At 35.9% G+C, this 26,652-nt stretch overlaps 1 protein-coding gene across 7 annotated transcripts in view; it reads right to left on the reverse strand.

Annotated features, from left to right (window-relative positions):
• Positions 1-26,652, reverse strand: part of PDHX (pyruvate dehydrogenase complex component X) — a 66,752-nt gene that overhangs the window by 27,863 nt on the left and 12,237 nt on the right. For all 7 annotated transcript variants that reach the window (XR_007509121.1, XM_049825117.1, XM_049825120.1 and 4 more), the window contains exons 3-8: positions 25,619-25,702; positions 20,130-20,230; positions 9,510-9,715; positions 7,288-7,386; positions 1,969-2,152; positions 233-380 (exon numbers count right to left, since the gene is read on the reverse strand). Coding sequence is in view for 6 of the 7 variants with exons in the window: in XM_049825117.1 (XP_049681074.1) it covers positions 233-380; positions 1,969-2,152; positions 7,288-7,386; positions 9,510-9,715; positions 20,130-20,230; positions 25,619-25,702 (822 nt within the window). In the remaining variant the exon portion in view is untranslated. The remainder of the gene's footprint in view (positions 1-232; positions 381-1,968; positions 2,153-7,287; positions 7,387-9,509; positions 9,716-20,129; positions 20,231-25,618; positions 25,703-26,652) is intronic.

Below are 26,652 nucleotides of genomic sequence, written 5' to 3' on the forward strand. Positions count from 1 at the left end.
TGTGTTAGTTGGCAAAGTAACACCACTGTCTTCCTGTATCTTGATAAGTCACCCAATTTAATAATCACAGGGAACTACAGCATGAGTCCAACATACAGAATACCAAATAAGATTATTTGAATGCATAGTGTTCTGCCTACAGAAAAATCTACACCTCCTGGGCGAGATCATGTAAACAAGACTAACTATGCTTTAGTACCACATGTTATAGCAAATCAGTTTAATCACTAACCTTTGGCCAATTCTCTTCTTAATTTCAAAATAGCATCAATGTCACAGTCAGCAGCAGCATATGCATGAGGTATAGTAGTTTTAGATTCTGTTAATCTCTTAGCAATAACTCTTCGGATGTTGCTAGCTGGGATTTCTGTGAATGTGCCCTGAAAGAAATCATATGCTGCATATTAAAAATCAAGAGAGCAAACATACTTCCTCTTTGCTGAAACAGGACTCCAGCATTGATGCATTATCATCAGTGATTCCTGCTCACTTCAATATCCCCTAGATATCAAAAAGTGATACATGTCAACTACTGAAATTAATATGATTAAGACCATTGAGTGTTCTAGTCTACTCCACTTAACTTGGATCAACACAATGGGTTTTATAGAATAAAGATAGTTTAACTTAACTTTACGGTATAGAATTAACCCTACTATTCTAGTAGACTGCTTAAAAAAAATTTTCCAAATATTCAGGCATTAATTCTCAGCCAAAGTTTATAAGCACTGTTCCATCTGTCAGACCTGGCATATTGCTCAGAATATGCCTTGTTCCATTTAAATTATAATAGAATATTTCCTCAGTAAGCTACTGCTTTTTCAGTTTCCTGAGTGGTTCCTTAAGATGGGCTTTACTGCATGTCTTTTTTGTTGTTCTTCTCTCTCCTTCCACACCTATTCAGTAACATTTCAGTGCAGAAGTCTTCCCAACTTTGTTACAGAAGCAAGGCAAATTTCAAGGAATCTCTTGAAATAAGTCACTACAGAAAGCAAGAAAATAAGTGATTCTGTAAAACATTATTTTGTATACCTAATCAATAGCACATGTATTACATACTGAGTAGTACTCAACACACAAAAAATTGCAATATGTACGTTCTAGTGCAATCACAGAAACATTTTTTCTGTAATGGAAAAATATCTAAGTTTGAGCTTTCTGTGCTTTCTTTGGTTCTTTGTACAGTGCACAAAAAGCAGCATTTTCTGAATATTATGAATTGTAGCTACATTGTAAACTTCAGCCTGTAAAGATACCTCAAATTTAGTTCTAGAGCCAGAAAGGGTTTCCCCCCCCATTTGTCACAAAAGTTTTTCAATTTCTACTAATGTGCATTTCAGCATGAGCATTTATTCTTTAAAAAATAATTTCTGGTATTTTGAACATTTCAAATTAACATAGAAACTGTATTTAGGTGCTAGAGTTCGCAAAATTACTCTTTAAAGCAACCACTAAGCCCTTTCCTTCCTTGCTTCTTGACAACTCATCAATGGACATTTACATATACTTATATTGCAGGAAAGCAAACAAATGAAGTACTGTAAAAATAAATCAGGATTCAAGTTCCTCCAACTTTGGAAATACACACTGACATACTGATCCTGCAGGGATTGAAGGAAAAAATGTATTGTTGATTTCCAAACTAGTAGCATCTTCTTGTTTGGGGACTGAAATAAAATTGCTGCCTCTCTGATTTTCCTCTTTCCAAGGCCTGCAATGTAAATTTTTTCATGGCTTCAGTTTCCAAGTTACACAAAGTAGTGTGCAGACCATAATTTCAGGAGCTTAGCAGTTTGAGTTACACCGCTTTAGAATCACTCAAACATACTAAAAACTGAACGTGACGGGCTTGGCATCTGGATGGCCTTAGTTTCCTTTGTTTCTCCAGTTCTGGAAATCTCATACAGCTACTTAAGCAGCCATGGCAATATTTAGCTGTAGCAATATTGAGGACAACAGAAGTGTTACCAGTGCAGCAGGTTGTCCCGGTGTGGAAACTGGTGGAACTGCTGGCCTTGGAGAAGCAGAAGTCACAGCTGTTGCTTGCGAAGCAGAAGGCACTGGAGTAGGCTGGGGAGGAGCTGGAGAAACCACAGGTTTCAATTCACTGGGTTTGCCCTTCTGCTTCTCTTGCAGAAGTTTGAGAGCATCCCTGGTGATTAAACACAGTGAAATACTGACAACTAAGAAACTCATTCAAAAATTCCTAAAGTATTACTATTCTATCACTTATTTTAACTAGCCATTTCTGTGCATTTAAATTTCTGCTGTCAAACCAAATATTAAGGTGGCTATTATTAACTGATATGAATTTTGTGTCTCTTTTGTGATATCTTTTTAGTAAATTCTCATTAACTTCTGTGAATAAAAGGGCTTGAATATGCAGTAACAGAAAATATTTGTGTTAGAGAAGCGTAACATTCATCATCACTAATTGTGAGTATACAAGCTAATTTGTGAATTGCACTAACAATTCTTCTAAATAAGGTATCAGAATACACTTACTCAGGCTATAGTCTCAAAAGCTGTTTCATATATTTATAATCATTTGAATTCAATGTAATTAATTAGTGCTTACAGAAAATTGAGTAGTACATTTATCATTCATTTCTCCGTACCTTTATGACATAAATATGCACAAAGAGGTGTAGATAGTATACAAGTCCATACTTCATATGCAATTTAAAAGATAGTGCCACACTAAAGAACCAAAGACAAAGACTGGGTAACATTTAACAGTCCCAGATGTGGTCAAACCTCATCTACTCTATAAGCATTCTTGCAGGGTCTTTATACTGATATAGCTACCACCACAGAACTTCCCTTTCATGGGCATAGTATGACAGACATAAGTAAACTCCCATCTTTAAGCTATAATACTACATCTACCCTAGGTGCATTGTATTTATAAAGCAACATGCTAAAGATTAGCACCTGTGAGGCTAAACAGAAAAGACTGCATTTACACCACCACTGCTAATTGCGAGGGAAATAAGCTGTAGTAAAATTTCTGGTTTGCAATTGTAATTGCACCTATGCTAGCAACTTCTTTGAAGAGCTGCATCAGTCATAGATCTCCTCTCTTTATGCTCCAGATATGATAACAAAAGTCCGTATCATACACCCTAGATAAATCTCTATCACCTCATGAAGACATCACCACAGCATGTACACAAAGGTTTATGTACATCAAGTTTTACTACATAAACTGGCAGAGGAAATTAAAAATAAATGTAAAAATACAACCGCTTACAACCATACCATGGCTTTGAAACATAAGCCATAAATACTAAACAACAAAGCTATCTAATTTCATTAGATTTCTGCTTGAGTGAGAGTCAACAGTTTATGTGTTATTAAACTTCTGTAGAAAGGACAAAAATCACAGAACATTATGCCTTCTCAGTTCTTCCTAACAAGGTAGCACACCAGAACCAAGAACCGAAAACTGAAAAGCTCTGCATGTCCTGTATAGCCTTTTACTGATTGCCGACTGGCTTCAATTTATTTTTCACTTCAATACATACTTCAGCAAATGATATTAAAAATAAAACAAGTGACTGAGCTCAGGATGTAAATTTGTCATTATTAAATTTGTTGTTTTCACAACTTAACATGTTAGCTAAAATTTGCTTTAAAAATAAATGTTTAGTATTTAACATAATCACTATATTGGCGAAAAAATTAGATTTCATTGAATGAAAATCATTCCCTAGCATTACAATTGAACATTAAAAAAAGTAACTACATGACATAATACAGCTTTCCTAGTTAACACATTAGAAGCTACTGAAAATTACTTAGGGGTTTTAAATTGGCAGTCATAAGACAGACCATCTGCTCATTACATTCCATAACACATAAAATAAAGCTTTTAAAGCTTCTTATATATTTTAAAGCTAAGGAAATGCTTTAAAATTACTTCCATATATTATGCAAATGACAAAAACCAGATGGTCCTACCTATCATAGCCATGTGCAAATGCTTTAGCAATTTTGGTGGCTTTTAGAGTAACTGAAAAAAGTATTGCCAAAACTGAGCTTATTTTTAGATTAAAAGATTCACTCAGGAGCTTTTGAAACTCATGCATAATATGAGATATAAAGATATATAAATATACATATAAAAATCATACTTCATATATATTTATATTTTATATAATATATAAATATTTTTATATGTACATATAAAAATAATTCCCCCACACCAATTCCACATGATTTCACTGATATTAAGAAAAATAGGTACAGCAGTGTTATGACTGTCATTAGTACAAGATTGCAAGCCTGCATAATAAGTAGGGTTGGAGGAGCCACCAAAGCAAACCAAATGAAACAGATTTCAGCACAAGTCAGGCAAACAGATATTTTACTAGAACTGGAAGTGTTGGACACATCTTTCCAACTACTCCATAAACCTCTATCAACACCAGATAGTAATGGACAAAGATGAAAGAGAAAGGTAACAAACATGAAAGACAGCAGTCTGCTCCCCAAAAAAGATACCAGAGCTTGGTAAACATTTATTAAAAAAAACATGCCTGTTATTATTAGAAGTATGCAGACTCTGGCACCTCTGTTACACTTCAGTTCGCCACCACTACAGAAGTGTGTAATCTTTCCACTTGATGTTAGCCAAAATCCAAAGAATGATGAAAGTAAACCGAGTATTTTGTGCTCAAAATATACTTTGTTTGAAATGGACACACACCTAGAAATCACTAAGGATCCAGTGGTGCAACAGGAGATGCACAGATTGACGCTAGCAGTTATTGTTACTAAATTGTCCCAATCCCCTTTCATCTGAACATGTGATTACTCAATTCATAGAAGATTTCCTGGAAGAAGGAAAAAGGTGAGCAGAGAACGTTACACATCAGAAACTTCCAGGTTTCAGACTTACTGCACTATCAAACATTATAGAAGGAACTAATTCCTCCATAATGGCAGCTGACAAATTACACACAGCATAGATACCACTAATTCTGCACTTAATACATGCACATGAAATGACTCTCTGGAAAACCAGCACTACATGTGTTCGCTGTGCCTTATTTGCAAGCTGAAAATGCAAATACCTGAGCAGGTCCAAGATCCCAAATCACACTTAGTGACAGCTGGTAGGAAGGTACAGATGGGAGGAACATGGCCTCAGAAAAACACAGTTATTACTGATAACTAGCCCCCTGCCCTGCCCTTTTATGGTTGCATTTATAAATCCCTAGATCACTATTAAATAAGGTGAGAAAGGACAGAAGTAGTCTGAAACAATCAACAATTTTAACATAGCTCTCCCAAACACAGTGTCTGAGCTGATGACTAGGAACACAGCGCAATCTTTGACGGAAGTTATGTTACTTTGTACAGACACATCAATTTTCTAGTATATTTCTAAAGAAAGCAGAGGATATTGCTTAAAAATAAAAAAACCCTGCCACTCCATAAGCCAAAACCAAGCAGGAAGATGACAAATGTAATTCAGCCTTGCACAGATACATAAGAGAAATGAAGTATCAGCTTACTAAAGGACTAGATGATGACAGAGAAAGCTATTAAGTGAAAGCTCCTATTGCTGTTAGAAGTTTCACAGTTAATTGAATTTAAGGATAGAACGTTGAGGGGAAAGAATCTTGCTTGCTTACCTAACTTACTGTCTTTGTTTCCTGTAATCTAGTGAATGTGAGCCTTGTTCATTGTTCAATAAGGAAACTCAAGGTTTAAAAGTGAAAAGTGAATATGCAACACTCCCCCAAAGAATCAATTGCTAGTCTACTTGGAAAAGAGACCATGAGTCACTTAGCTATAAAGCATGGCATGTATCTTAACAGTAATCAAAAGTTAGGAAAAGAAATATTTCCCTGAATATCTGTAGCAGCTCTCTACAAAAAATCTGCAAACATTTCATTTCAAACTGAACATAGAGCATGTAGGCAACTGAAAGATTAACACCATTTCAGAAAAATGGTTAACCCCCCCCCCCCCCCCCCCAGTCAGTCTGCATCTTAAAATGACATTTCAAAGTCAAATCATTTGTATGGAAGAAAGCAGTTTTGAAAAAAGATTTTGTTAGATAATTCTCATAGCTACAGAAAATCTTTGCTACATCTCCATGACAACTAGAGAATGTTAATTAGGCAGCTCAAAGTCCTAGAGGGTTTCCACCTGCCATAGCCCAGTAACACATCATAAATTACCATTACACTTACATAATTAAGAAAAAAACTATCTCTGATAATTTGCTATTATATAGGATATTACATCTATTCAACTCCTTATTTTAACTCAACTCAGCCAAAGACCCTAAGAAAAAGAGATTTGAAAAAAAGCCACCAGACTTCCACTGTCTCCTTCTCTGGGTTCAATTCCAAGTTACACTGACCTGGTTGTCTTTGAATGGAACTAAAATTACAGCAGCTAACAAGGTCTGCGTAGGTGAATGTTAGCATTTGTCAAAAGAAATAATTTTACTGAGAACAAAAATAAGTATTCCTGCCAAAATCCTCATCTCCAATAACATACACGCTAATGTGAAGATAATGCACCATTTCAAGGCTAAGGGCTCTGAATCTACCACAACACATTTTTATAGACAAGTTCCTCACTCCAAGGCTTGAGTGCCAATCATTACATCAGAATACTCAAAAAGTATAGTAAACTACTAGAAGCCTGATCATAACAAACCACAGGCTTGTAAACAAACATTCTTTACATCAAAGATGGGGAAAAAAAACGAAGACGGGAGAAAAACAGAACTCTGGATTTCTTTCCATTACACTTCACTGCTCTCCCCAGCCTAATAAAAAATAGAACAAATTAAATCCTGACAGACTTCATAACTGAACTTCAGTGAAAGAAGCAAAAGATCTGAACTCCCCGAAGATGACAAGTTGAGGAAAACAGGCCACTGGTATTTTATTTTAGCTCTGAATACACTTCTGAGCAGCAAAATTCTTGAGATCAACAATGGCAGCTAACAGTGGTGCCTAGGAGTTGATAGCTGAGCTGCAGCAAATGTGACAGCAGTATCATGCACCTCAGATGGTACACAAAAACAAAAAGATTTTTTTTTTTTAAATGAAAGGCTTCTTACAATATTTCCTACCCTATTCTCCATATCTTCTCAACAGGTTTTTCAAATTTAACTAAGCCATTCCCACATAGAAGAAACTGGAACGAAAAGCTGGCTTTTTAAATAAATGCACTTTTCAAGTTCATGGAGATTGCTCTGGGTTCAAAGGAAGAAATAAGGGAATATGAGGTTGTAGCTTTACTGAAATATCTACATACTCTTTAGTGAAGATTCCTCGAGGCCCAGAAGGTGTAATATTGCTAGGATCTAGTCCATGTGTCTCCAGAATGTTGCGAGCAGCAGGACTTAAGCGAACCCTAAAGAAATGAGGAGAAAAATAAACTATTTAAAAAATAAGATTAATTTATTTCATTTAATGTATATCAAGAGAAACTATATGATATATGCTCTATTTCAGAAGCAACAGCTGGGGAACAAAGCAGAGTTCTGTACAAAGGCTGTGATCCTAACATTGAAGTCAGACTGTGCCCCTTCACCAAACTTTAATTCAAGGCTGAATTTAAAAACACGATAATGACCTTAAAGGGATCAAAATGAAGAATGGAAAACTCATCCCCAAACTCCTCTTACAGCTGCAATGCAGTATACTTGCGGATTGTTCTGAAAAAGGGTCATCAGTGAAGAGTGCCAAATATGTTTTCTTAAGACCAGCTTGTTATAGCAACATTAAAAAATTAGTTTTAGGAGCTCAGACAAGAGGGTTGCTCATGTCTGTTATTTGTTTGGCTAGCTGTAATTGCATCAGTAATGCAGCTTAATTCTAATTATAACATTACCTTTGCCCTATCTTTGATTTTATTTTATAGGATTGATTTAATGAAATGGCTACTTTTTCAGAAACCAAAAGCCATATAGATGTAGTTGCATAATTCAGTATCTGCTTTAGAAGACTAAATATTAAGCCCTCCCACACTCACACATTTTAATCAGCATATGCCTAAGATATAGTATAATACTAGTAAACTTGTACCTGCCATCTTGACCTAGATGGGGTACGCTCAATAGTAACATTTCTGCCTGGAAACAGAAACAGTGATCAACTACAAAGCACAGTACATAGCTACAGAGCATCCACTGCACCTTAGTATGATTTGTTTTCTGAAATGAGGAAAAAAATCCCAACACGTAGAGAAGAGATTTCAGAATTCTTAGATACAAAGGCAGCAACATTTTCATAAAAGAGTAAATACTTGGTTGCAAGTCTTTCCACAAAATCTCCAATTCATTATTTCCTAAAGGAGACTGTATTTACACCATATTGAGTTTTAAGAACTGTTCATAAGCTTCTGCCAAAAAAAACATGTCATAAGTGATCACTTGATTCCAAAGATGCCGATACATCTCTAATTAACAGTTGCAGTGAAACAGACATGCTTCTGATGTTCTTTGGTACTAAAATAAAAGACTTAATCCTTTCAAGGATCCTTCCCTTGGATCATCCTCCTACTACAGGTAACATTTGGGAAATTATCTCAATTAGTTGTCTTCCGCTTTCATGACAAGAGTCTAAATGATGACAGCAAACGTAAACATAGCAAACCAGATAGAAAAGGTAATAAGTTTTGGGGAAAAAAAACCCCAAAACAAACACAAACCAAAACAAGAAACCAACCAAACAAAAAACGCCCCACACCCGAACACCCCACCCCACCCTGCAAAAAAAACCAAACCAACCAAAACCAAACAGTCTGCGTAGCACATGCTACCAAAATTAGTCTCCTTTTTTTTTAATAGGCTGTAATTTTACAGCTTTTGTGTTATTACAATACACTCCAAATAAGGAGCGATACCTCCAAATAAGGTACATCCTGCGACACAAACCAGTGATTTATAGACTATTATTACCTGACTAACACTTTGGGCTTAATTTACTCCCCCTCTATGATGTTTGCAATGCTTAGAGTACTCTAACAGACCAAAACAAAACTACCAAAAAGCACATAAAGCCACAGTTTTGAGTTTTCCACATTCCACTGTTATAAAATAAGAAGAAATTTTTTCTATTATCAAAAGTTCAAGAGCTTGGAAGGGTTTTGGAGTGTGCCATTTGTTTATTTTTTTCTCCTAAATAGAAAACAAGCTATAGGTAAACTAAGCATCTGATGCATAAGCATTAGTGTCCATCATATATAAACACAACTTCTTCCTAACTAAGCTTAGAATCCTTTGTAAAGCAGAACAAAGTCAGAATAAAACCACATCCATAAAAAGCATTCTAATAAAACTATGCTGTTCCAGTTGACTTACTGGGCTTACAAGCAAAGAAATATTTTGAGCAGGCAAGCTTTATTACCTCACACATACCGAAACACTCTCTTAAACTAACAGCTTATTACTAGGTAAAAAGGGACAAAAGATTATTCTTGGTTCAGCTCTACTGATCTAAGAGTTCCATTTCATAACAAACATAGAACCTTACTGCAATTTTCCAGGTTGATGTTCCAGTTTAGGAGGGGCTGAAACTGAAGGACCTGCAGGAGTTGAGGTAAGCGCAGGTGCTGGTGGAGCCAGAGTAGATGGTTCACTACCATCAGCTGGTATTTCAACTTGCTTCCAGTCCTGTCCTTCCTCTACCAGCAGACAGATTAGCGCACCCAAGCGTACATTTTTGCTTCCTTCTTCCACCTAAATTTAAGGCAATGAGAACAATGTTACATATTGTGCTGTCTAGACTAATATGACTAAAAATGGTAGATGTGAAAATTTCAGACATATTAATGACACTTCATCAAGAAAATATATCCTGTTTTATTCCTACTATTAATAAGATGACTCATGATTGAAATTAATTACGGTTGCTATTATAAGGTGAGAAATATTAACTTATGCATCAAAATCCCATACATCTAAAGTTAGCATTCAGAAATCAAAGTAAGCAAGTTACAGACTACTGAGTACCTCCAAGAATAAAGTCACATTAGTTACTGAAAACAAATGTGGATGCCTGATCTTGCGAACAGAGCCTGAAAGTTTTGCTGGACACATCCAGCAGATGTACTTTGAGGTATCTACCCTGTATCAAGCAGTGTTACTTTCTAAAACACAAGCTTGTAAATTCAGAAGCTAAGGAAACTAAGAGAGACCAAAACTCTGCAACAACAGTGCCCCATTATTTCTTTCTGAAAAAGATAATGTTCACTTTCCACTAACTTCCACCTCTGAGTTTGTCTGTTTTAATATAACCGGTGCCAAATAACAAGTCTGTCCACCAAGAAAGCGACAGCACTGTTGTGGTACGTAAATCACCGTTTCAAAGACCATCTGAACAGAAGTCTTACAGAAAGATAAATATAATCTAGTCTAATATAATCTAATTAGATTGCATAAAGCCAATCTATTCTAGAGGTTCCTTTTTAAACAAAGAGATACCTGTATCTCAGTCAAAATATCTCTTCGATACTTTGGCAGATAAAGGCATGGCAGTCGTGTTAACCTAACAACCTAATGAAGGGCTCCTCCTACGTTCTCCAAAATGGTTGCAGAAGTGTAATTCTTCAGGTTCTCAAAAGCAGTAACATTTCCAGGGCATCAGGCCAAATGTAAAGATAGACCTTTAGGATCACAGGTAGTCAATTACAACTTAGAATAGAGTTGATTTCCTAACAAAGGAAATGGACATTATATTTCCACCATAAAGCCATACTGCACATACATTTGCCTCAAATGAAGCCGGTATAGATCTGCAATCCTGACATTTTACCCAAGAAAATGCAAATCACTATCATTTGAAAAGCCCAGAAGACAGACACACAAAAAAATATACATAGTATCAGTTTTCACACTGTTCTTACCACCTTAATTGGGTTTTCTAGGCACTTAAAACACTAATAAATAAAACCAAATGCTATTAAGACTGTACTAGGCAGATGCAAATACTAGAATGTTATTGCTCAGATAAGGTGGTTGTCTGCACAGTTAACGCCACTGACAGCATGTATCAGATCTCACAGGATTACCCAGCTCCCTCCCTGGAAGGACCAATACTAGATCGAAGAAGGAACAGCAAAGGCAATTTGTTCTCAGTGTGTTCTGATAAAACGTCTCACAAGTACAGTTTTGTCAGTTCACTTCTTTTTCCGCCATGAACACTAGGTAAACTCTAGTATAATACTACTTCTTTAAGAGTATTTATTACATGGAAAAAATTATTTAAGACTTAGTTCAATATTTCTTGTTCTGATCTCTTGATGCATTCTTCTCCATTAATATTCTGAAAAGCTTCATTTGAGAGAAGTAAGTCTGATGAGTCCATCAAGACTTCGTATTTTATTTTTATTGAGTAATCTCAGACTATCGAGTACTTGGGGATGACAGAACGCCAACCAAAAGTCCTGAACTGATTCATCTAAGGCTTAAAGATCCTATTACAGAAAGGCCCACTAAAAAACAGATTTGTAAAACTATGTATAATTGCAATGTTACTACCACTCATAATAAAATAAAACGGACGCTTAAAACCAGTATAAACACAAGCTACCTAACCTAGTCACTGAAACACAAGAACCGGGGGCGGGGGGGGAAAGCTATAAACATACAAAGTACTGGTTATTCACACTAATTATTTTACAGCTTTATCATACGTAGCACTGAACAAGGTATTTAGAAAAACTATGTTTATCAGCATAATACTCAGATATTTGATCCATACCAATGATGATGCAATACAGGTATGTCCCCCAAGTTCAAAATACTCCTCATAACATATTAATATGCAGCAGCTAACATTTTTTTTCTAAAATAAGAACAAACCAAATTTTTTGGCATGTCTTCTTTCGTTTACAAAGGCTTGCACATACAACAGAGAACACTTATTTTTATAAGCAGTCTACCTATTGTAACTGAATAGACCAAGAAGTGCTGTGACATGCTTGTGGGTGTCAAGTCCTTACTACAGTTCGGTGTCAGAGGGCTTTAATGGTGCTATGATAACACATGCAGAAATCCAAGAGGGATGGTTGAGCCTTCAGAAACATAATACAACACTTACACTAGTTAAGCTTTGTTTATAACCCCGCAATGTATGAGCATTCAAAGCCATCAATGCTGCCAACTCTCATTCTTCAGAGCAAGCCAATTGTGTTTTTTCTCATGTTCACCACTCCAAGACAGTTAAGTGAGAACCCCAGCATTCCTTATTTTCTAATACAAGTTTCCAGTCCAGATGACTGCAGAGTTGATACTTAAAAAAAGTGTACACACATTTTTTAAAAAAAACATGTTTTTAAACACATAGCCTTTGCAGCTTGTTATTTTGCTTAACTTTTCATTTCCTAGATTTTTGAGTCACTTCTACATTTCCATAATTCACAATACCAGAAAACCTCTCTGCATAAATCTCAGTGAACAACAGAATCTCAGCTGTAGAAAGAGGTGAAGCAAGTAGCTTCACTGCATTTCTATTACTGTGTGTACGCACAGCCAAGAAGCGTCAAAAAGATCTTAACTTTGCTGACAAACCAACAAAGCACAAGTGAGCCGTGACAGGGAGAAAAAAATTGGAGGAGATTAAGTGCACAGAGGAATAAAGTTCCCTTGGAGCTGTTGCCACTGCAGCACAGTGCTTTAGTCACTAACACACATATACCAAAGCAGATGTTTATCTCCTACACTGGCAAGAAAGGTGGATGGAACTTATGCTGGCTCACTCTGCAGTGGGAAGTTTTATACCAAGTAGTTTCAGTTCATCCAATTCTCATTTAGGTCATGAATGAGAAAATGGTAATGGATATTAAATCCAATTCTTCAACAATAATTCATCATCTGGTTTTGGTCCAAACTGAACTAATAAGTATTTTAGGCAAAAAAAAAGTCAGTGTTAATTTAAAAAGCAAGTCTACTAAAAGAACAATCACCATTCTGAAATTACCCTTCTAATACTTTCATTCAGTCATTTAATATTTTACTGCATTTTACACTGAATCAGATGTGATCATTAAAAGACTTATTCAGACAGAAAAGGAATATATGCATATCTATTTTACTGTTACCCTGCTCTTTCTTAAACTATACATATTTACATTATACAGTCAAAAAAACCCAAGGGTTACAGAAGTTGAGTTCATTTAATCTAATGAACCTTCTATCTTTAAAGGTAAAAACCAAAGTGTTAGGCAGATAATGTGTTTGAGTCAGTTTTCTGTACTGAACTCAGTCAAGATGGTGCAGAACTGTAGTTGGCATCGAAGAACATAAAATTGTTGCCTCATTTCTTTTAGGAAGCAAGTAATCTTCATCCAGATGCTGATAACTCAGATGCACCAAACATGCTTAATTTCCCATCAACGTCACATCTGAAACTTTTGAGTGGCCTTTGGAAGGACAGTCTTTTCAATAAGACATCATCTCCCCATCCACAAGCCTGAGACAGCTTAATGTTATAAACCTTACACAAACATCTACTGAACACCCAATATAGTGCAGAAATATCCACTGGAAACTGCAGAAAGAGTACTAAGGATCATGCTTGAGCTAGGAAAAAAACAATGAGAAAATTTCTGATCTTACTGTTCCCCTATTATTTCAGTTTCCAAAACATCAGGGTTTTTTCTGTACTTTTTAGGAGACTGGAATAAAAGCCTATTTGTGTATCTATTCTGTACTCTAATACTTAAGTCCACCATCTCTAGATTCCAAAAAGGGGAATTAAAATAATCCATTTAAAATTGGGTTTGCATATTAATCTGTTCATGTTACTCCAATTAAGCTTCCCTTAATCTGAAAGACATTACAGTTATTTTCTACCTCCTGGCATCTCCTCAGACTCAGCTGTTGGCATATGATTTGTTATTGGATGATGTGGATATCCTGGCTAAGGCCAACTGTCACTGCTCCATGATACTGATATCATGTAGCTGCTGGAGAGTCTGGTTTTGATCCATCAAAAAATGTGCCGCAACAGCAATACACACGAATTTTGAAATCTGGAATGCATTCAGAATACAAGACAGGAAACAGGAAAAACACCACTTCTGAAATACTAATGCTACTTGTAGTCATCATGCATTACTATTAAAGAAACTTGAAAATTCAATATTGGAGTCTGCTATTCTTTTCTTAATGTCTCTCTGGGAATCATTCTTTAATACTTTTGACAGAAAAAAATCCCCATATCTCCTCTTCACATAATCTAACAAAGCAGTATTTGTAAATGCAGAATAGGTATTTCATATTAAAAAAAAAATAATGAAAAGGTTGCACAAGTTTTTGTCAAGGCTATTAGATGCCAAATGATTTTCAGAAACATTCAAAATTGAAGAAGAGAGAATTAAAAATAGTGAAAGTATTACTCATCCAGCAATTACTAAAATAACTATATGGAGACTAAAAATACATTTAAAAACATGTCTGGTGTGAGATTTTGTCCTGGGATAGCAGAATAGATTCTCTGAAACTTATTAGATGTGTTGCTTCACAGTTGAACACAAAAACTCAGAAGTTTCAAGGTGCTATAAAAAATCTGAACATCTGGGAAAAACTATTTATCAATGGAAGTTATCCTGTAGAAATCAAACACTAATGACAATTTCCTGTATGCCCTGATAGACTTCACTTAAAGCTGAGTTCCATCTTATATCATGTCTCCTCCCCACTCAGCTCCCCACCTATTCTGATACTTTCATTTTTGCAAAGGACGTTCCCTTTGCTTCTGCAAAAACGGAAGATACTAAACAGACCATCACTTCTTAAATGCTGCCACACAGGAAAGCACTCTCCCTTTTTTTGCAAAGGATAACTATGCAAATACAGGCTGTTGTAAGAAAATGCAACCGTAGCAGAGATAGGCAACCTAATATACCAACCCAAATAACTTTTGTAATAGGAGCAGAAACATGTGTCTCACCATGCATAGGGTAGAATTTTCTCTTGCACACTGATGGCTCCAGGAATTAGTTTGTACCTATGCCCATTCTGTTGTTTCCTAAGTAGCTAGACTGCAGCTAATACCAGTAATGCCTATACATAATTACGCAATCCACACCTCTTGCTTAGATCATTCCCTAGATGAGATTTCCCTGACCAAATTACATAATATTTTCTATAGAAGTTTGCCTTCAACAGCAATTTCTTTGAGAATGCAGTCTTAGTTCTTAACAACTGTAGGACTGTTAGTAGAATAACACTGTTTTAGTTAAGCAGAAAAGGCTCCAAGTTTACACAGGATTACTAGCTAAACATGAGTCAATATAGACACTGCTGCAAAAAAGGAAGGGTGAGAGAGGCATAGCATATTTCATTTGGGAAGTGTTCCCTTAATTACTTGATAAGTATTTTACTATATAAAGTCTTGATGAGGTTTTAGATAGAACATTTAATCCAGTTTAGAGCACCATACTTCCAAGACAAATTGTTAAAGACTAAATTGTTAAAGAAGGATTATAACAGAACAAAAGAGTTTTGAAAACAATCCTTTGAAGGACACAAGTGTTTTCAAACTTGCAGAAGAGAATACCTTGGAAAGATATGTTAAGAGTCTTCTAGCACATAAATGATTGTGAAAAATGGAATAGTTATCAGCTGCAATGATCTTCTCCATTCTCTTCCAGGTTTTTGCAGTTAACTAATCAAGTCAATATCCACCCTTTTTAGAACTACAAATGTAGCTAAGTGCCAAGACCAAAAACTGCAATATCTTCCAGAGAAATTTTAGTAGCAACACTTGTGGTCACACCAAAACTTAGTAACTACAACCTTCAGAAACAGTGTAAGATTTCCATGGAAAGCCAGCCATGCCCCCCCAGGTTTTAATTCTTTTTCCCGCTTTCTACACAAACTTAATTTGATTGTGAAATATCTGTATTAAACACAGTGAAACAACGGAACATAGCAAACATCAACGAAACAGACATTTAAATTTCATGCCTATTTAATTTTTCAGACGATAGCATCCCTTAGTAAATGTTTTTCAAATTGACTGAATGCCATTAAGCTTTAAATAGTCTTATTATTAACAAGTGCATGTATATAAAGCAACGTTTGGCAGGGCAGCATCTGATACACTTTGTTTAGTGTGGAACTACAAAAACAGTCGCATCTTTTAGATAAAGTCCTGTAGTTGTTAAGCATTTATGCCTAGAAGTGTGACTGAAATAGTGGTATCATCTCCACAAAGGAATTTAGAGTACTGAGTAGAGTTCGAAAAGTTTCAGACTTCTTATAGTTATTTATTGATCAAAAGATATGATAACATGGAGCTAAAATGGATAAACAACTTTTTTTCCAGAAGAAGTATGGATTAGTTGAAATCTTAATTTAAGCTTCAAGAAATCATTCTTTTATGCTTATACAACTTTGCATATTAAAATTAGAAATACTTTTAACTTCATTTCACCCTAAACACAGTGGAATTCTTGGTATTTCTTACTGCATCTCAGACACACTGAAGTCTACAAAATACTTCTAATTTGATATTTGACCCCTGTATGTTAGGAAGGGGAAAGATTCTATAGCTTAAAATGAATCCCACAGTTATTTTTGGAATAATATTTTCCAGTTATCAACAGGTTCTGAAAACACAGACAAAACTGATATATAGATTATGAGCTAATAACCCTTTAAACAGATGATGCAAAACAGAAATAACCATTTGAAGAGTATTACCCTTCATATTACCTGTTTAAAATGGTAAAAATTTTTCTACCATAGACCATAAAGGATTTCAGTGAAGAGAAGAAAAGTCAATGAAGAAGTGTCTCCTTAGTTCATGTTAATGAGCATTCAGTTAATGAAAACCTATACAGTAAAGTCTATTTTATTCATAGCTCCATAAAACATATTTTTGTCAATTAAAGTTTCTAATTAAAGCCTGGATCTCTCAGTTGGGTCTTACTGTTCATGCAAGAGGGGTTTCTTTTTGTGCTCTGTTTTGGTTTCGGGGGGTGAGGAGGGTGGGGTGTTAGTGAGGGTTTTTTCCCTCCCCTTCTTCCTATCACAAAAAGGATTTTGTTCAATACAGCTTTTCACTGGGGTCTTGGATCTCTTCTCCTAGTGGAGAATTCTGTCACTGAAGCATCTTCACTCTAAAACCACCACTGTTCAGCCAAGAATTTTCCCTTTCAAGTTCATTCCACTCATCTTGCTACATTTTACTTCTCAATCTCTACAGTTTTTCCACTCTATTCTCTCCAATCATACTGATTTGAACTAAACATTTTGACAAAGGGTTTCATAATCTATTACACATATGGCAAAACAATTTCTCATAATTTTTTATTGATTTTATTCAAGTTTTTCCAATTCATCGTGCTGTTTAATTACTGTGGAGGGAGGGAAGAAACAGCTGCAATACTCCACCAGCATGGAAATGCGACCGTTCTGAAAATTTCAAAAAGTGAGGAGTTTGGGAGAGAAATGCGTAAGAAATGAAGAAACAAAATTTTAGTCCTCCCAAGCAAACCACAAGGATGGAGTCTTGTGAGAGTAAGGAATACAGACTATAATTTACATATGTTCTTTTCTTTCAAATGAGGCATAGATTAGCCTATAAGCACCACGAAAATTTGGAAAATGTGGTTTGCACCAAAAAGTATATTACAGCTTTATTAATGATTTTCACACACAAGAACAGCAAAAAACTGTTATTGTACTGCTGGAAAGTAAAATATTCCATCAGCACAATTTCTGTATATGTATCATTTAGTCTTTGATAACATGCTTGCTTGTATTTCTTCCATTTTCTATGAAGCTATATAAGATTGTACAAAGAGATGGAGTTTTTTCTGTAGGACATTCCTGCTTCATCATTTTTTGCAGCCTTTCATTTATAGTTGGGGGGTGTGATGTAAAAGATACATAAGGAATGATGCAAAAGGGAAGTATCACAAAGACAACTGAATCTTGTCCTGGAGAACTGAAATTTAGTCCCTTCTGTTACCAAGTTCCCACACAAGACAGGGGCAAGTCATTTAAAACCAGACTTTTCATGTGAACGTTATTGGCACATTCTTTGTATCTTGAATGCAGGAGTTGAAAATGACGTACAAGCTGAAGTATAAAAATTGCAGTTGAAGCTATAACAGTATTTAAATACAGAGCCCAACTACAACAAAAGCCTTTTATGTTCACTGTAAGTTGGTAAAAGAGTGGCACCACACAGCTGCATAGCTGCACCAAATCATGCTGGGCTGCGCCTAAGTAAAGGTGAATATCCATGGCTGCTGCATGGTGTTCATTTCACACCACGTTCAACAGCACTTTGTAGATGCAATTGCTTGGCCAAGCAACTGAGTGGTATGCAAGGGTAAGGAGCCAGAGAAAGGCAAACACTAAAATGCTGGAAACCTAAGTTATTAAGCAATGCTTCAAGACACAAAGGATCCTTTGACAGAAAGAACACAAGATAAATTAATAGTCCTGGAACAACCAAACCTGACAAACTGCTTACGAAGACAGGAAAAGCGTCTGTCAAACACTCTTAGAATCAAGACAAAATAACAGTGCTAATATTAATTTTAACATGTCTACCACCAAAAAAATCTAAGAAGCTGCACAGTGATTCAAGTAGATTTCTTCAGTATCCTGTCATTCGAATGTTACAAAGTGTTTCATAACTTTTCTTGGAGACACTAGCTCATAGGTAGGATGTTTTGTTGTGGTAAGAAGCTCTTTATATATCAGTACAGGCATTAAAACTAAGAAACATTATGCTGCAGAACCTTGTTTCCCCATTTAGCTGCCTATGTGACTGCCCAACTAGATTTTCTACAATTGTAATTGAGCAAGTTGTTGTATCTTACCCAAACCACAGACTCATTGCAAAATCATATTTAAGATTATCCATGTTTATCTACCCACTTTCCAAAAGGGAAAAAGAAAAGGTATCAGTGTTCTGTTGGAAGTGCTAGAAGCTAGCTGACAGTTTAAGCCTTCACAGGATCAGTCAAGAGAACTCTGCAGCTTTGGATATTGTTTGGGGAAAACTTTAGAAAAAGTGGTGAATATTGAAAGGGAGGGAAAAATCCCTCCCCTGCCTTTATACACAATAACAACTTTCATTCCCCTCCCTAAAGATAAGAAACTCTAAAATACATTTCCCATTATATATATTTAATAGACAAGAAAAATAGAGTCTCACTTAATTTTTAAGCATCAAATATGAGGTTTCAGAAAATGAAATATTTACTTTTACACAGAAGCAGCAACAGAAGGCCTCAGAATTAAAGCCTCACCCTTCTAAATTCTGAAGAGAATTAACATCAGGTCATTTTGAAATAAGAAACATTTTTCAAAAATGTTAGAAAAGAGGAGGAGAAAGAAAAAGATACAGATTTTTACTTGTCTTTTTGGAATACAGTATGTAAAGAATAGCACAGGACTTGGAAGCAGACCTTAAGCAATGCAGGTTTAGAACTAAGTCCTTCATCCTGATCTCTCTAGTCCAGTTGTTACTGCTTCCATCTTGGTACGTAACAAGATTTAAAGCCAAACATAAACAAGGAACCCAAAGAAACTGAGCATTATCTCTGTTATATATGCACATACACACAAATACCCCAAAATGAGGTTCAGAGAAATTCACATTCATTCTAGTTGTCATTCTTTATATTAAGCCTAATCAATCTAATTTTAAGAATACAAGAAATTAATAGTTCTAAGAATTGTCCTCTGTGTGAGCCCATCTTATATAATGTTCCATCTTCAATGGCCAGCACAAGATAATCTAGCATGTAGATCACACATCCTGGGTAAAGTACCATCCAAAATTCCATATTCCAACTAACTGAATGTATCTTGTTTTTCTATAACTCAGAGATGTCATAAACTGCAATATTTTGTGGACATAATTCATTAGGTACAAAACATACAAACCAACATAATTCAATCAGGTTAACAGAAAATCCATATGAAAACATGTACAGAATCATGTATCAGTAGTCTGGTACTTGTATGAAATAGAGCAATTATTTCTCAGTAGGAATGAAGTACGTACATTATTCTGAAAGCTGAGCAGAAGGAAATTCAGCTATCTAACTAGTTTTTGAGGCAATATGCTAAACAACAGTCTGAAGTTATATCATCTTACTCAGAAAGGCAGAATCCCTACCAGTATTTTAGCCAATATGCCATCATCACTTGATTCCATGGTAATCACCGCTTTGTCTGTTTCAATTTCACACAATGCATCTCCAGCATTCACTGTTTCACCTGCAAAATATAACAGAACTTAAGAATACTTACCCTAAATTTCCTTCCAGATCTATTTAACCATGGAAGATAGATATTATCCATGTAATACCACCGTTTTACATTCTTTAATATATTCCATAGCTAGTTGAACCCCCATCATTGTTTATCATATTGTATCTTTAATTTCCAAATAAAACCACTAAGATTCAGAGACACAAATTGCTGCAGCAGACCATTAACATATTCCAAATACTGATGTTTACAGCAGGTTTTCCAAGAGAAAGTACACACAATGAAATTTATTTCCAGAACACCATCACTCAGTAACACTGCCATGAATAAAATCCTGAGCCTTCCATATTCATTGCTAGCCCTAACTCAAAGCAAGCTATTTAAAACTATAGTTTTTCAAGACAATGGTCACAGGCAACAACATCTTTAAGTATCACAGTTCTCTAGTTTATATCTATGCTATTAGAGATATTCAAATAAAAACATCAGGAACTGCAATCTGTTGGGAAAGCATGTCTGCAAGCTTGTTTCCTTAATCTCCTATATAGTTCACAGAATCACAGAATGGGTTGGAAGGGACCTTAAAGATCACCTAGTTCCAACCCCCCTGCCATGGGCAGGGACACCTTCCACTAGACCAGGTTGCTCCAAGCCCCATCCAACCTGGCCTTGAACACTGCCAGGGATGGGGCAGCCACAGCCTCTCTGGACAACCTCTTCCAGTGCCTCACCACCCTTACAGTGAAGAACGTCTTCCTTACATATCATCTCAATCTACCCTCTTTCAGTTTAAAACCATTACCCCTTGTTCCATCACTACATGCCCTTGTAAAATGTCCCTCTTTGGCTCTCTTGTAGGCCCCCTTTAGGTACTGGCAGGCTACTCTAAGGTCTCCCTGGAGCCTTCTCTTCTCCAGGCTGAACAACCCCAACGCTCTCAGCCTGTCCTCACAAGAGAGGTGCTCCAGCCCCCTGATCATCTTCGTGGCCCTCCTCTAGACTCACTCCAACAGGTCCATGTACTCCCTGTGCTGGAGGCTACCGAGCTGAACGCAGTACTGCAGGTGGGGCCTAATGAGAGCAGACCTGCTGGTCATGGTCATGCTTCTTCTGATGCAGGCCAGAATACAGTTGGCTTTCAGGGCTGCAAACATACATTGCCAGGTCATGTTGAGCTTCTCGTCAATAGTTAAAAAAGGTCATTTAGAGGCATACTTACTTTGTGAAATAAAAATATGCACAAGTGTTAGAAATTGCTTTTGCTACATTAGACAAATCTATGATTAATTTTGAGGTATACTCTTCCTACGCTTTTGAAGAATATCTGTATCCACTAGTGCACGATAAAGATATTAGGGATCTGGATTCTTTCAACAGATCAATACTGACTAGACAGCCAACATTAAAATTGAAATTACATTGAAAAACTTTGAGGTAGTTGCATGTTTTGGCCTCCAAAATATTGATAATCTTTTCCTTACAGAGCACTGAAAAATGGCGACAAGACATACAAGTCTAACACGACTGCAATTTTTATATGAAGTAAAATTTTAGTATTTCCCTAGTACCAGAAATGCTGCAACAGTATTATCTGTCTAAGCATTTAATTTAATTCCTGATATCACTCACTGTTGCACTTAAGCATCAGAATAAACCTAGTGCAGGTTACCACCTGTATTTAGGCAAGAGATAAACACTTTTCCTTTTTTTTTTAATTATTATTTCCTTTTTCAAGATTACCTGAATTAGAAGGGTGAAATGAAGTGTTGTATGATCCTTATGATCTCTGCAGTGGTAAACAATGGAAACAGTCAAAGCTTAGTCACTTACATAATTTTGTAAGTCATAAGTGTTCCCATTATGGAACTTGGCAAGGGAGTACACAGAGTAGTACTAATTGCCACACTGCACTTTGCAATAACTACAGCATAAACAGTTTATAACGGGAAGTCAAAATTGCAGGCTCTATACCAGTGTTTTAATTCCATTTCATCATTAAAGTAGCCCATATATCAGATCATTAGATAAGTACTTCATAGATGTTAAGAAATCAAATTGTTGGGCAAATTTTGTAACCTACAGAGCTAAGATAGGCAATCAGAAAGGAGCTTAACTCTGTACCTTAATTATTCTCTTCTCCCAACCTACAATCAGACTGTAAGTGTTCTGCATCATTAAAAAGAAATCTCTGTGCTAAGCAACCTGCACCAGTAACTCCAACAGTGCAAGGCAGCCAAAGCAAGCACCTTCATTCAAGTGTTTGTCACACATGACACATCTCTTAAATTGGGTATGTGAGACTGTTCACAGGAAGCTAAGGATTATCTTGCAGAGGGAAGGCAAGAGGAAAAGTCTTCAGACAACTGGGCAAACCAGTTTTCCACTACTTTTTTGTTTTCCTTTCACTGCTGCAGCCAAGCACTGGTCATAAATTTGGAAGGCAATTGATTAAATGTAATTTTAAGAATACTTCACAGCAGCATTAAAAATCTCATGTGTGTTTCAGTACCCAACTACAACAGAAAGGATCATAGTTATTTTCATTAGAGACTGCAAAATTTGTGATAGCTGCTTACCAATGCCCACTCTGATGTCATTACAAATAAGCTTTCCCAATAGATAGGATTGGAAAGGCCACTTCTGCAGAGCATATCTCTGCTCTTACACTTTATAATGAGAGAACAGTATTTGCAACAGAAGTTGTCCAAATGGCAGCTCTCTGAGATTATATATAATGCTCTTGAAAAATCTTGGGTAGAGTTTGTTTGGGGTTTTTTTAATGATTAAGTTCTAATAGCTAGGCTGAATGATTAGGATCTCTACTGAAGCTGCCTTTCCCTCTAGGAGATCACATCCAATTGGCATTCAATAGCCTACATGCTCTGTTCAATTACTGACAGACAAGTATCCAAATCACAAGATACAAACTGCATTCCTTGATGTACTCTTTGCAATCAAATCAAAGTTGACTGAGCATAGAGAGCAAAGTCCCTGGAGGTGATATCTCAGAAGGTGGCAGAGTTACACTGCATGAAGAAACTGCAGGCACTGTTGCCTATTCTGTTTCCTGCCCACAGTAACAAGAGGCTTTTGGTCTCCTGGGGTGTCAATCTGTCCTCTTTCATCAACTTTAAATTCATACATAATAAAAACAAGTTTTTAGAAACACAATTTTATTTTTATGAGAACAACTTTATTACCCACAGGAATCAATATGAAACTGCATTAACAATGAGAAGGAAATAGTAAAGCTGTCAGTTAAATTCAGCATTTTTCCTTCTATAGTACTGAAATCATCTGTCCACCCTGTGAAACTGTAAAATGAAAACATTTGATAGTTACACAAAGAGCAGAAAAATTATCAAAACAGTATTCCACTGACCCCTGCTGGTTAAACAGTGGAAAAAACCTTTTCATATGCAATCATCAGCTTTCTTCTGTCAATTGCTTTAAAACATTTATTTTCTTGGATAGAGATTATCAAAAACATTTATATTCAGTAGTGCCACTACATTTAGATGGCCAACTCACTGGACAATTATGTGGTTATGAGCATCCCTTGCAGACAGGAGTATAAACATTAAAACACTTTGCTGCTTTCTTCAAAATTTATCTTCACTTTTTTAATGTTGTCATTATGTTTATTTTCCAGACTGTCAGAGGGAAAAAATAACTATAGGAACTTATTATGGTCACAGATGTGCCAAATAAGACAATATACTACATTCAGTTTTGGTCTCGTTTCTAAATAGAACGTAGAGCAATAAAAATCCTAAAATAGTTTTCTCTCAAAGTCCAATCATCAATTAAGATTTTATTTTAATTTCATTAAAATAGCTGTGGAACTTTCTTTTCCTTTTGTGTTGGGGTGGAAGTGTAGTGGAAAGACTGAGAAAAACCATTGTACAGCTTTTGCATCCTAAGACCTTTTTACAATGAAGACAGATTAATTTGCATCGTGGAGCAAACTAGAATCTACTTCTACTCCTATCGTGCTCTTTTATTTGCTTTCTCTTGCAATTCTGAATGCTGTATTTATTAGAAATCAACAGTAGTCTGTTTTTCAATGTCTTACAGTTATTGACAGCTAATGAACAGAAAAAGGACTTAGGATTGTTCCTCTCTCTCTCTGCATAATCTTGGACTTGATACTTGAAAAACCGAAGCTTCAAGTTTCAAGAACATTGCTGCAATTACTGTTTACAGACATAGACTGCCATATTGTTCCTAGTAAATTCTGAAGAAATTATTACTAGAAGTTTTACAAGCAAAAGTTCATGTCCACTACTAGAACAACAAGTTGCCTTCTGGCCATTTCTCAAAACGTATAAAAGCAAAGTACTCCAGTAACACAATGATGGAGGCTGTATCAACATTTAGAGGGCAAGCCAAAGGAAATGGCTTATCTGGGCAGAATAGTCAAAACATACATTTAGCTCATCAAAGCGTGTCTGTCAAAGATAACACACTTTGAGAGATTTTCTTTTCTCCAAATGTGTTCATCTCTTTAGCAAATCTAAAAATGCCTGAGAACAAGATATATTCCTACAGTCATCTAAAACTCTGCAATGCATCCTATACCAATGGACAACTGCTACCTGGAAGCCAAAACTACAGTCAAAATCCAGTTAATATTAAACTGGAAAAGGAAAAGGGTAGGAGGAGAGGGGAGAAAGGTCTCCTGACAACAGGGACTGCCAATTCTTCTGCAGATCATTTTTCGTTTACATACAACCTATGTGAAGACAAAACATACATTCAGACTATTTATATAGCTGCTCCAACATATTTTAACAGCAGTATATTACTTTTCAGTTGTCAGAGCATAGAGAACCTAAGATAACCAAGATTGTTACGGCTTTTTTTAAGGAGAAGTTTGGTTTTTGTTCTGGGGCTAGGTTTTTTTGAAAGAGATTTCCCCATTTGGAATTTGGGTTATGAAAGTAATTTAAATTTTTCTATCAGCTTTAATTGTAGACTAGAATTTAGATATTAAAAAAAAGTAAGCCATGAACAGCAACTACAAAAATACCATCTCTTTCATGTTATTTCATAATACAGCAGAATAATGAAACAGAGACCCTCCCCAAAGTCAAAGTCTCTCAGACTTCCAAAGTTACTGATCAGCATGACAACACCAGGAATTAAACAACATACACACACTCACACCCTGGAACAGCCTAATGGAAATATTTCAAAAACATGATCAACGCAACCTTTTGGAAGACAACTAAAGGAAAAATGTTTCAAGAACCAGCAATTTCAAACTAGGTACTGTTCAAGAAGACAGCATCCATAAACCAAACATTTTGCTTCAAAATACTAAAGGTACAACCAGAAAGAATGATCTTATTCTTACAGAAGAGATTTATATAGCTGATGAATGCTACTTACCTTCCTTTTTTAACCATTTCACAATGTTTCCTTCTTCCATTGTAGGAGAAAGTGCAGGCATGAGAACTTTAATACCAGGCGTACCTGTAACACAAGCACATGATTATCTAGACTAAATACCTTTTAAGTACAATTATTTTCTCAGTTAACTGCTTAACACAAATGAAACTAAAAGTGCATGAATCTGAAAGACAGTTGAACAAAAGATTCACTACGATGCTCTTTTTTTAAGCTTACATACAAGCATGCACTCCCAAGGAAAATAAGGCACTAAGTATAGAACCTATATGTTACACAGAGAACAAGAGCCAACTTGAGGATGAAGTCATAAATAACGCAATGTATTAAGCAAACTAAACTCTGTCTTAAGTAAAAATATGATATAGAAACTTGGGATCTGATTAAGACTACTTTAGATACTCACACTGCTTCAGCTTTGTTTCTTAATTTTTAATGGAAACTTTCTCCATGACCAAGTCTTAGTGCATTACTGAAAACATACAAACTAGCATTTCAAGTACCCCTCAGATCAGCCTGACCTACTGAATAATCCTACACTGGCTGCAAGTGAAACAGTTATATAACTTTAGTCCAACAAAAATGTAAACAGAAAAAATCCACAACTTGGTTAGAGCTCCAACTACACACAAGCTATTGCATGTAGAATGAAAAAGCAGTTATAAAATACAAACATACATTAGAAAAAAAATCACCAGCTAGCATGAAGCTGGGATTTTAATATTTTTTTTTTATTCTCCCCCCTTACACCTGAAATACCATAAAATTTCAACGCTGAGCAAGCTAACACCGCCTGCCTCTTCGTGTTTCAGAGACAGATCTACTAAACCAAAGCACGTTTCCATTTTGGGGGGCTTTCCACACATGGCTCTGCATATGCTTAGTTCTGCCTTTGTCAGGGTCTCTTTGAGAAAAAAAAACTTGGTTAAAACACTGTGCCACACCTTCTCATTTACTCCAGGACACAAGTGAATGAGATGAGTGTCAAAGACTTGTCCTCCCATTTCCTGCTAGCT

The sequence above is a fragment of the Accipiter gentilis genome, chromosome 22 (assembly GCF_929443795.1).
Source record: "Accipiter gentilis chromosome 22, bAccGen1.1, whole genome shotgun sequence".
NCBI classification, from domain to species: Eukaryota; Metazoa; Chordata; class Aves; order Accipitriformes; family Accipitridae; genus Astur; species Astur gentilis.